The 11924-nt window shown below is 37.0% G+C and overlaps 1 protein-coding gene across 1 annotated transcript; it reads right to left on the bottom strand.

Annotated features, from left to right (window-relative positions):
• LOC149692611 (furin-like protease 2) lies at positions 1-11838 on the bottom strand. Its single transcript, XM_089868406.1, has 14 exons — positions 11111-11838; positions 9389-9493; positions 8017-8139; positions 7764-7898; positions 7525-7684; positions 7270-7442; positions 6845-7209; positions 6645-6751; positions 5963-6560; positions 4565-5281; positions 4245-4424; positions 3672-3886; positions 3264-3542; positions 1-1818 (listed from the first exon to the last, which is right to left on the bottom strand). Exons 1-14 carry the CDS (start codon positions 11528-11530, stop codon positions 1442-1444), a joined length of 3954 nt encoding a protein of 1317 aa, XP_089724532.1. The 5' UTR covers positions 11531-11838; the 3' UTR covers positions 1-1441.
• Between the last annotated feature and the right edge of the window lie 86 nt (positions 11839-11924).

The following is an 11924-nucleotide window of genomic DNA, read 5'->3' as shown; positions in this document are numbered from 1 at the left end:
TTTAAAATGGGGTAAATTTTTTAAGGCTTTATTGGGAAAGAATTAATTGAATAAACAAATTGAAGTTAATTTCAATTAAACAAAAAAAAATATAGGTAAATAGTTTTTCCCATATATTAATAAAAATAACAGTAAAATTGTAGACAATCCAAAAACAGATTATTTTGGGTGATTTGAGAATTATTATGTTTAAGAAGTTAAAGCCATTCTAGATTTGTTCAAACTTTATATAGGCAGATGGGGTTTGTTTATATAGTACTAAACCGGTTTTTAACTATCTTGTTTAAGTGATATTTCATTAATTAAACCTATATTTTGATTATTATATCACTATATTTAAATATTAAACTTCCTTATTCTTTATTTATATAGTTTTTTTAAAGTTTAGAAAAGCCAAAACTTTTTTTAAAAAAAAAAAAGAACGAATAGACGAAAACTACGAGAGAAATTTTCCCTGCAATTTTAATTTTTTTAAGCCAATTAGAAAGTTTTAGCTTGAATATTAACACAACCTGGGAATGTTTATTTATTTATTTATTTACCTTTTGGAAAAATGCGAGATCTAAAATAAACGTTAAAAATATATTTATATATATACGGAATAACTTACGGTTTTAGGGTTACCAAGTATTACCGGTATTGTTTTGGGGGGGGGGGGGATTATGGATAAATATAATATTTATTTACGTGTTTTTAAAGAAAAATATAGTTTACATTAATGCCGGATTTTTATTATTATTTATTTTCCTTCCTATATTACGCGGACCACATTAACATAATAAATGCAGTTTATTTATTTATTTATTTGTTTGACCTGGGAGCTAGCTACTAGATAAAAAAAACTAGTAATTAAATTTAAGTAAGCTAATTTAAAAGAAAATTGAGGGAATAAGACGCGTAATTACAATGTTCTAATTGCAATTAGGATTAAATAACTCTAAGATTAAAAAAAAAATCAAATTTACTCGACGATAAATAGTGAGAAAGATAATTAATTAAAATTAAAATTAATATAAAATGAATTTAAAAAGGAGCGAGTAGTATTTAAATTCGAGTTCGAAATAAAGCGATAGTGTTTGAAAAAAAAAAAAAAAACCAAAAATCAAACCTTTTTGGAACTTTCAAAATTCGAGTCAATCAATTCAATTCGTAAAATTGCGAAGACAGCCTGATTTCTTATTACTATTATTTTTTTCATTCTTTTAAATAAAATACACGATTTTTTGGAAAACAACCCAATTAAGTTGAAATCTAATAATAATAATTATAATTATTTACAATTTTACTGGTCCCCTGTTATTCTTTTCTAACACACCCTAAAATCCCCCCATCCCGTTGCTTTTAAATCGCCGCCGCGCGTTACCTTCATTTTAATTAATTATCTAATTATCATCGTATCATTAAGTCCCTTTTCTTTTTTTATTTCGCTAATTGTTTAAGATTACGTTTTCTCAAATAAATCCTCCTCATCCTCATCCTCGTCTTCCTGCGTTAAGGAGACTTTCTCGGAATCACCTTCGTAGCGACCGACGGGAACGCGTTTATAACTATTCCCTAAACCACCACCAGCACCACCTCCTAAACGACGCTTAAAATGACCGGCGGAAACCGATTGCAAAAATCCAAAGACTACGAAAAAGAGAAGAACGGCGGAAAGGCAAATTCCAACTACAACAGGCACAATGCTTTTCATGGGGATTTTTAGAGCGTCGTTTCCCAGATTGGCAAACGGAATCTTAGCGTCATTTGACACGCCAGAGTCCGACGATGACGAAGAGACGACGCTTCGAGGTTTATCAGAATAGCCACCGCAGAGTTCTGCAGACCAATTCGAATTGGGTTTTTTATTGCGAAACAGAGAGAAAGAAATACGCGCCAATTGGTTATTCAAATGTAACGTAATGTAATGTAATGTAATGAAATGAGTGGGAGACTGAACTACGTCACAACGAAAAGTGAAATGCGAATGTAATGAGTGGTAGACTAAACTACGTCACTATGAAAAATGAAAGGTAATGCTATGACTCATAGCCTTTGAGTGCGAGACTAAACTACGTCACTATGAAAAGTGAAAGGTAATGTAACGAGTGGGAGACTAAACTACGTCACTATGAAAAATGAAAGGTAATGTAACGAGTGGGAGACTAAACTACGTCACTATGAAAAATGAAAGGTAATGCAATGAGTGGGAGACTAAACTACGTCACTATGAAAAATGAAAGGTAATGTAACGAGTGGGAGACTAAACTACGTCACTATGAAAAATGAAAGGTAATGTACTGAGTGGGAGACTAAACTACGTCACTATGAAAAATGAAAGGTAATGTAACGAGTGGGAGACTAAACTACGTCACTATGAAAAATGAAAGGTAATGCAATGAGTGGGAGACTAAACTACGTCACTATGGAAAATGAAAGGTAATGTACTGAGTGGGAGACTAAACTACGTCACAACGAAAAGTGAAATGAATAAAAGTAAAACTAACCACGGAAATTGAAATGAAATGGGTGCGAGGCTAACTATTTCAACCGTTATGAAAATTGAAATTACATGAAATGTGTGCAATACTATGTCAATACGAAAAGTGAAATGGAATGCGTGCGAGAGCATGGCGTGACTAACTAGTACGTCAATATGAAATGCGCTAGTGCAACTGACCCAAAAATTACGAACAGCCATGCAGGAATGTTAAAAAATTAGATTAAGAACTATATCAGGTTCTTGCACCAGAGGATGGATATTAGCCAGAGAGATAAAAATTACTACGGAACCCACAAATTGCAATATTGTAAGTAACCAATGTTACGCGTCATTATAAAACTCGGAACTTGTTAAATGCGAAAAGCACCAGAGATTAATGGTATTACCGGAAACTACAACAACCAAGTTCATCACTACAGCAATTTCAACAGTACGCTATCAAATTCACTTCTAACGTAAATAGCATTATAAGCGCAAAATGTTTTCCACGCAAAAGGCTAAAATTCTATGGCATTTGCAATAAACTGTGCAACACGCTTCATATAGTCAAAACGTGCAAATTAAACTTAAAATATACAAAAACGTAACAACTTCACCAAAATTTCACTTCTAGACCTACAGCAATTAGCATTATTACGCGCAAATAATTTTACCGGCTTTCTTAACCACAAGCGAACGTTTAAAGGCAATTTACACGGCAATTAGCAATAAACAACGAGTGCAACGCGTGATATAAAATAAACTTATAAGTGTAAGTACAGAAAAAATGGTACAAGCTCACCAGAATTATCGTTGCAAGGGCAGCATTTTCCATCGGTGGGAGTTTCGCGCAATCCGCAACATGGCAAGCACATTCCGGAGTCTCTATTCAATCTGGATGGTAGTTGACACGAAGCGCAATTTGACTCCAGGGGACCGAAACACTCGTTACACGAGGAATGACATGGCACGCACATTTTTTTCGCGATATCGTAGAACTCGTTTCGTTGACAAGGATAGCACGTTTTGTTAATTAAAACCGAGGTTTTCGGGCATGTCTCGCAAGCTTTAGGACCGGGCCCTAATTAAGATTGAAATAAATAAGATAAAAAAACCCAAGATTATTCATTGATATTAAATAATTAGGATCGGCTAATTAAAAATTAACCGCGGTATTTATTATTTCTCGTAATTGAAGTCAAAAACTTACCTTGGCAAGTTTGACAGGCGTGATGACAAGCTATACATTCTCCGGCACCGTGCACCGATATACTTTGATAAAAACCTTCGGGACAAGAGGTCAAACAACCACCGTTGAACAGGTAATTGTTGACATTACAGGAAGTACAATTACGAGGACCGGAACCGTGGCAACTTTTGCAAGAAGAGTCGCATTCGTGGCATTTTGACTCGGAATTATACCAACTGTTTGGTTGTTCAAAAAACAAGAAAACGGAAGGCGGTACTTTAGTACTTAATGGGTTAAAACTATGGTGATGTGATCATAATGTTAAAACTATGGTGAAGTGTTCATAATGTTAAAACTATGGTGAAGTGTTCATAATGTTAAAACTATGGTGATGTGATCATAAGGTTAAAACTATGGTGAAATGATCATCATGTTAAAACTATGGTGATGTGATCACAATGTTAAACCAATGGTGAAATGACCATAATGTTAAAACTATGTAGAAATGATCATAATGTTAAAACTATGTCGAAATGTTCATAATGTTAAAACTATGTCGAAATGATCATAATTAAAACCAAAGTGATTACTGACCCTTCCTCGCACGAAGAGACGCATTTCTCCCCTTGTAGGACCAAACCATAGACGCAGGCGGTACAAAACCCAAACGCGGAACATAAGGAACAGGACTGAGGACACGGATTGCACTCGTGTCCCAGTGTTTTATAGTAACCATCGGGGCAAGCTTGAACGCACTGACTGTTGTGCAAAAGCCTTCAAAAAGGTAAATAAAAAAAACATATCGCTTAGAAACTTCATAGGTAAATCAAAATAAACAAACACAATGAAAAGTTGAAATGTTTAAGCCTATAATTTCATAAAGTCTAAGCAAAGTTTAACGAAACATATCTTACCAGCCATCTTGACAAGTAGCGCAAGCGTACTTGCTACTTCCGACGCATTCCTTGCAGGTAGAATGGCAATCAACGCACTGATTCGTATCGACAGAAAGATAACCGTGTTCGCAATTATTCTCCTCGAGGACGCACAAATTGCTTCGATCGTCCATTTTCCAACTTTCGTAACAATGAAGACAATTCCCGCCTTGATTACACGATTCGCATCCTTGACCACACCGATAACAAGCGTTAGTCGGATAGTGTTCGTAATAACCTCGAGGACATTCGGCCTTGCAAGTTCCATTCAAGTAGAAGAAGTTGGAGTTGCAATAAAGACATTGGTATTCGCGTGGACCGCTGCAAGAGGCGCAACTCGGGTCGCAGTTATTGCAGCGAGAATCGACTTGATACGTTTGTTCGGGACAGGAGGACAAACACTGTTCTTGATAGAGGAAGAACTTATCTTTGCAAACTTGGCACCGATCCGGAGCGCCTTTACATTCTAGACACGAACTCGAACAAGGAAGGCAATCCCGAGTGGTTGGGTCCGCGAAGTAGCCACTGGGACAAGTCGATACGCAAGCGTCCGTTTTGGAAAGGTACATATTACGAGGGCAAGTTAGACAGTGGTCAGAACCGCTACCGTAACACTGGTCGCATTCCGAGCTACACGGTCGACATATTCTTTGATCGTCACCGTGATAACCAGGAGGGCATACCGTCAAACAATCCCTGGAGAAGAAAATCACGTCATGGATTCAAACCCCCAACGAAATACGAAGATGAACTTAAGTTTTATCAGAAGTGAGATGAGACTAGAAGTACTGAGCTAACGAAATTCTTCACTCGGCGAAAGTGAATATTCTTGATAACACGCCAACGGTTGGCCCTCTGGTGGCGGTTTCAGAATTTCCCCTCCAAAACGTGAGACGCTCGCGGTGGTAGACGGCCGAACTAGATTCAAGCACCCGCGTCCGTGTTTCGCCGCTTTAGGTTGAGGGGAAGGGGGTAAGAAATGTTTTTGGAACTCGACCAATTTTTTTCTCTCTAGCGTAGGCGCGATTGAAGCGGCGTAAAATCCTCAAATTTGTTCACTAGTGCCAGGATCTACTATCAATGCTAGAGCCCTTCACTTCTAGTCTCATCTCACTTCTGATTTTATTTAAACCGTAAAGGGACTAATTTGAATTATTCACGAGGGCAATTTGAATTGTCCGCGAAGGTAATGATGTATTAAAGTAGTTTGCGAAGGAATTGGAATTATATGAAAATAAACAGTAATGATTCGCCATGCAATACGAAATGTAGCCCTGGTACTTAATAAAATGATCCGCGAAGTAATTGAGCTTTAATCCGCGATGTGTTTTAAAGTCCTTAGTTCGCGTATGAATTAAAAGAAAAAGTTCCACTTACTCTGTATCTTCCAATTTCTGATATTTCCCTTCAACAGCGCACGGATTCTGAACTTCCAAACTGGATGTAAAATGTCGCCTTCTTCCGCTATTGGCTTTCAAATTAACCGGATTTTTTTCGGTTCCGTAGAAGACTAGAGACCATTCTTTAAGGACACCGGCGTTGGAGACTCGATGACGTCCCTCATTAACGATAATCAACTTCCATTGACCATTAGGATTTTCCCCCCAAAAATGGACGCTTAAAAATGGCCATTTAACGAAAGAACTTTCGGCGGAATCAAAAGGTCGAGGTAACAACAAACTAGACGGTGTCCCCGATGGCGAAACCAAGATGATACGAAGATTTCCTCGGGGTAAAAACTGTAGAGTAATTACGGTTTGAACGTGTTCCAGGTAATTAATTCCGTCAGTTGAATCTTGGCATCCGTTTGTCACCATGGTCACTTCCAATCTGTCTCCGTAATCGGCGGATATTTGTCTTTCTTGTTTATCCGATGGAGTGTGACAAGTTCTTTGTTCGGGGACGTTTTTCCATTGCTGGGCCAATTTGACCAACAACGATGCGTCCATCAAACCATACCCAAACTTATGACTTACTAGGATTTACAAACAAACATTTGCTCAGAAATCCTCAAAAAGAACGTAAGCCATCCTCCCAATTTAATAGAAAAGACAAGTACCTTTTCTTCCAACCCCATTGGTAACCCAACCATCTTCTCGATTTAATGGATCAGGACGGGAAGATAGTACCACAACGTGTTGCATATCCCTCCATGTAAGCCTAGGACTAAAAAAAAAACACACACACACACACACAAACGACGTCACTATGGCTTCAACTCCTCTGTCCCTTCGACAACTCTCTCTCAACTGAACTTACTTGGCTTCTAAAGCGAGAGCGGCTAAGGCGGCCGCAATAGGGGCCGAAGCCGATGTTCCAGTATGAGAATTAGTGCACAAAGCGGCTAAATTGGGATTCCTATTATTTTGGACATCTTTAATATAGGACATATCCATGTCGACTGTTACGACATTTTCATCTTGACGCGGGGTGCCGCTACTGTACGTCGTAGCCAAGGTTGAGGAACATTCTTCCAAGTACCAAGGTTTGGCGCCGGCTTGCGTCGCGCTACTTATCGACAGCGTATAGATCGAGTTGGTATATCCATCGCAATTACAATTATCTTGATGACGACCTCCGTTACCCGAAGCCCAAACAAAGATGGAACCTTTCCCTTGCCTCCCCTATAAAACCGGAAATATTAAAGTGGGGAAAACCTGACCAATTGCAATTTAGCGCCTTACATTTTTAATTCCTTCCAAAAAGGCACTTTTCGCTAGCCTACCGGGACCATCAACAGTTTTCCCATCATCTTCGGGACCCCAAGATGCGCTATAGATATCAATATGGTCGTAATTTAAACTAAGAGCGCGTGCTTCGACCTCGTCCGTCACTGTACCATCCAACATTCGAACACCTTGGTAAAGTGAAACGCAAAATACACCCTTGAAATGGGGTTCAGATTTCATAGAAATCCTGGTTTTCCTTAGAAGACTTACCCCCTATACTAGCGTTGTACGCGATTCCAACCCCGCAAAATTCGTTGAAAGCCGTAGCGGCTACTTCCCCGGCGCACCGAGTACCGTGTTTATTATCACCGTTATCTTGAGGCATCGGGTCATCGTCTAGTCCGTTAATATCGCTACTCGCTTTTGGATCCTACACACCCAAAAATTAACCTTATCTATCTACACCACACGAAAATAAATCAACCACCGGATTTAATTTCGAAACCTACGTAATTTTGTTTCAAATCTGGATGATTCGTCTGAATTCCATCATCAAGGATGGTAACAACGACACCTTTCCCCGTAATTCCCTGTTCCCAAACCGGGGCGACATTCATATCGTTACCGCCATAAGCTCCTTTACGCTGAGAGTCAAAAATACATATATTTCCGGTTACGCGAGTTAACGGAACCAATAACGAGAACTTCCTCGGAGAAATGGGAAGTTCCCAATTTTGTTGTAGAACAGATGGTAAAACTTACCAAGTACCACTGCTCGGTAAAAAGAGGGTCGGGAAATTTGGGTAAAGATCTCATTTCCAAGGAATCGGAATATCCATCCCTCTTTTTCCGCCGTTTCTCGTGTTGTTGTTCAACCCATAAAACCTTTCGTGTCACAAAGAAAAACCACCCCAAAACTTAATTCATTTAAATTTCGAGAAAGTCCAGGGGCGAAACTAATCTCGGGTTGTACCATAAAATTTTGGGGTTGAATCCCCCCCCCCGCCCCCAACATATGGCCGAAACTTTAAAGAAAGTTCGAGGGGCTAATCACTCATATTCCCTGTACTTTTTTCTTTTATACAAAACATTTGGAGCTAATCACTCTCATATTCCTTGTACATTTTTTTTGCACAAAACATTTGGGGGTGAATCCCCCAAACATATGGCCGAAACTTTAACTAGGTTCGAGGGGCTAATCACTCTCATATTCCTTGTACATTTATTTTTTGCAAAAAACATTTGGGGTGAATCCCCCAAACATATGGCCGAAACTTTAACTAGGTTCGAGGGGCTAATCACTCTCACACTCCCTGTACACAAGAGTACCGGGGGGGGGGTTAAAATATTTAGACTGAAGAACCCCAACATTAGGTCAAAATATTTAGCAAAGCCCGAGGGACTAATCACTATCACACTCCCTGTACACAAGAGTACGGGGGGGGGGGTGCAAAAATATTTAGACTGAAGAACCCCAACATTAGGCCAAAATATTTAGCAAAGCCCGAGGGACTAATCACTCTCATATTATCTGTACACCGAGTGCGGGAAGCCTTTAAAGTTTAAAAGTAATTCCTTAGTATAGATATCAGTGAATGGCCCCTCGCTTAAGCACCAATAGGTTTAGAGACCTTGAAAAGCGTTAACCATTTTATGTCAGAACCAGATAACAAAATAATTTATATCCCTTTGAAAATAAGTTGAATACGTCAATAACACATTCTTTTTATACTAAAAGTTTCTTGGCCAGAGTAATAAAGCATTCAACTTTGAATCAAGAATCATTTTGTTCTAGAAACCCCAATTAAGCAGAACACCCACTTAATGTCTCAATTCTTGGGACTTGAGACCTTTTTTCTAAGCCTAAGAGCTTAATTACTAAATTTAATGGACATTACACGCGAGTCAACAGTAATAATATATTAGGGAAATAAAATTCTCAGATTTCACAATTGACTGTTGAAATTATGGCAGTTTTAAATAACTCAACGCACATACGTTTAAAAAAATATAAAATAAGATTTAAAGGACGGTAATTGCTATAATTACGCGCGTGTTAAAACTGTTAGGAAGACTTAAATTATCCCGGGGATTTTTATTTATTCGCAAGATCGTAAAATTGAAACAAAATTACCTCATTTTCCTTTTTCAAGGCTACGTGATGTTTATGGCTGTAATCTAAGGAACGTTTCTCAATCTCGTGATGTTCAAAAAGGAAATAATCCTTTAATCCACCAATCTAAAGCGAAAACACAAAACAATGGGAAAAAAATATGGCTTGAAATCCGACCAAGGCTTACGAACGCGAAACAATGGTACAAAAAATCATTTCGTTAAGCCTAATTTACTCCAAAACGGGCCAAGGCTTACGTAATAAAAGATGATAAAGTGCTAAATTCAAATTTAGGAGTAAGACTATATGGACTAAAGTTTTGAATAGATTCATTATACTTTAATTAATCATAAATTATACTAAAAAACCAACTTAAATAATTTATAAAATATCAAACAACAAAAGGAACTCTATGGTTCCCGCGTGAAACAACCCAAATTCAAAATGGCGGGCAATGACCACAATTTTTTATGCAGGGTAGCTTTAAAGGTAGAAAGGTCACGCGAATTTCCCGGAATACCATACCGGTTATTTACATTTTCCGGTTTTTTCCCAAAACAGTTTTAAATATTATTCACCGTGATTTATGTTTCAATTAGAGAACTTATATGCTAGTTTGAGGTTAAAAGGTTAAAATAAAAAAACTAAAAGCCATTTTTTTCTACAGAGTCAGTTACAGTAACAGTAACATAGGGGGTGGAAAACTCATTATCAAAACATCTCATCTCTGCTTCAAAAAAAAAATCTGAGGCATAAAATAAAATCAGGTTTTTGAATAACCATGGGAGTAAGTGCTTATTATTTTTCATCCCACCCTGTCATCTTTCAAGTGAAAGACCTGTTCCACCAATACAGGATGATGCAGTGATAAAATTTCTCTCAGCTCAGTGGGGATTCCCAATAACAAAAGGCAATCTAATTTATCCAAGCTTATAGAGTCAATATCTTATTTCCACAGGTAATAAGTAATCAAGGGAAATCAATACTTTCTACAAGGACATAATGAAGAGAATTCTAAAAGACCCTCCAATCCATCCAGGTGTTTGAGAGAAATGATAAATCAAGGTTGCCTTTTAAATTATGTGTGAAAATTCTATTCTGACTTCAAGAGCTTCAAGATAACTAATATTTTGACTCTCATATAGGCCCTAATGGATTTCAATTTAATTTTAAGTAAATATTAACATAGAGTAGTGGCACTCCATGTTAACTACCCATAGAGCTTAATGCAGTCAAAGGCAAGTAGGTGTTCAAAATACAGTTTTTCCAATAAATATCATTTCTTGGAGGTTAATTATATGATAATTAATTACATTTAAGTGGCGGAAACTATTTTAATAAATATTTTCACGACCATAAAAACCCGACCAGTTCCTTCTTCCTTGCCACCAAATACCATAAAATATCGAAAATATAACCTAACCTAACCAAACCAAACCTAACCTAACCTAACCTTTAATATGAAGGGTAAAATATAGAAAAACATGGAAAATATACATTTTAATTAATTTCCGCACCTTAATTTTAACTAATTATCCTATAATTAACCTTGAATAAATGATATTTATTGAAAAAACTGTATTTTGAATGCGCGAGCTAAAGTAAAGTTTAGCCTTTAATTTTAAGTAAATATTAACATAGGTACTATAAATATATTAGTTAATAACCCCACATGCATTCTTTAAATGATTATGCTTCTTTAAATTTTAAAATAACAGAATGAATGAAATTTATAATATTTACCTGTCCACGATTGATGAAACCATGCCTTAGAGCCACACTATCAGCCACTTTAGGACCACCAATAATTTGCACCGCAAACTGATTTGTGTATTGTTTTTCAGCCATGGCAATTGGTACCAATACATAAAATATACATACTAAGAGACTAGCTAAGCCTATAAAACCCGAATTAAACTTAAACTTCATTGGTAAACCTATAAAATTTCTTATCTTCCTATCATTTGAGTTTGAGTTTTGTAGAGATCTTTCTGTAGAAGTTGTCATTGAGTATTTAGTTTCATTTAAAGTACGTGTTGTTAAAGGAGATAGTTCTACATTATCACCCCAAGTACTAGTCCTGCTTTTTTCGCCGAGTTCGCGGTAACATATGGGAAGACATTTCGAATTAGCAAAGGGCTTCTGTTTATGATGATGCCACATAATCTTCTTCTTCTCAAAGAAATTTTGATTGTAATCAAAAAAACAGCAGTTTTTTAGCCAAAGACGTTTCTTAAGCCTTGGCTTTTGAGATAAATTTTACTTATGTCGAGATTTGACGGCATTAAGCGTAAAAATACCGTTTAAACCCGTTCTAATATTAACTAGTTTAACTTTAAATTAAATAATAAATGTATAAAGTATCATTTTACCTATAATAATTCTCAAATTACTCGTAATTACAGGCACGATTTAAAAACGTCATATCCATTATGGCTCCTTCGCGAAACAATGAAGGTTGTTAAAAAAAAAAAGATTACTTCCAGCGCTACCTAGTGGCGTATACTTTGAGCCAATCACTGTTCTGGAAAAAATTGCAACTTCTAGCCAATAAGAG

The sequence above is a fragment of the Phalangium opilio genome, unplaced genomic scaffold, assembly GCF_054372755.1.
Source record: "Phalangium opilio isolate 3A_F unplaced genomic scaffold, DU_Popi_V2 ptg000024l_1, whole genome shotgun sequence".
NCBI lineage: Eukaryota > Metazoa > Arthropoda > Arachnida > Opiliones > Phalangiidae > Phalangium > Phalangium opilio.
The sequence above is the reverse complement of the archived record's forward strand: the minus strand, read 5'-3'. Positions and strand labels throughout refer to the sequence as shown.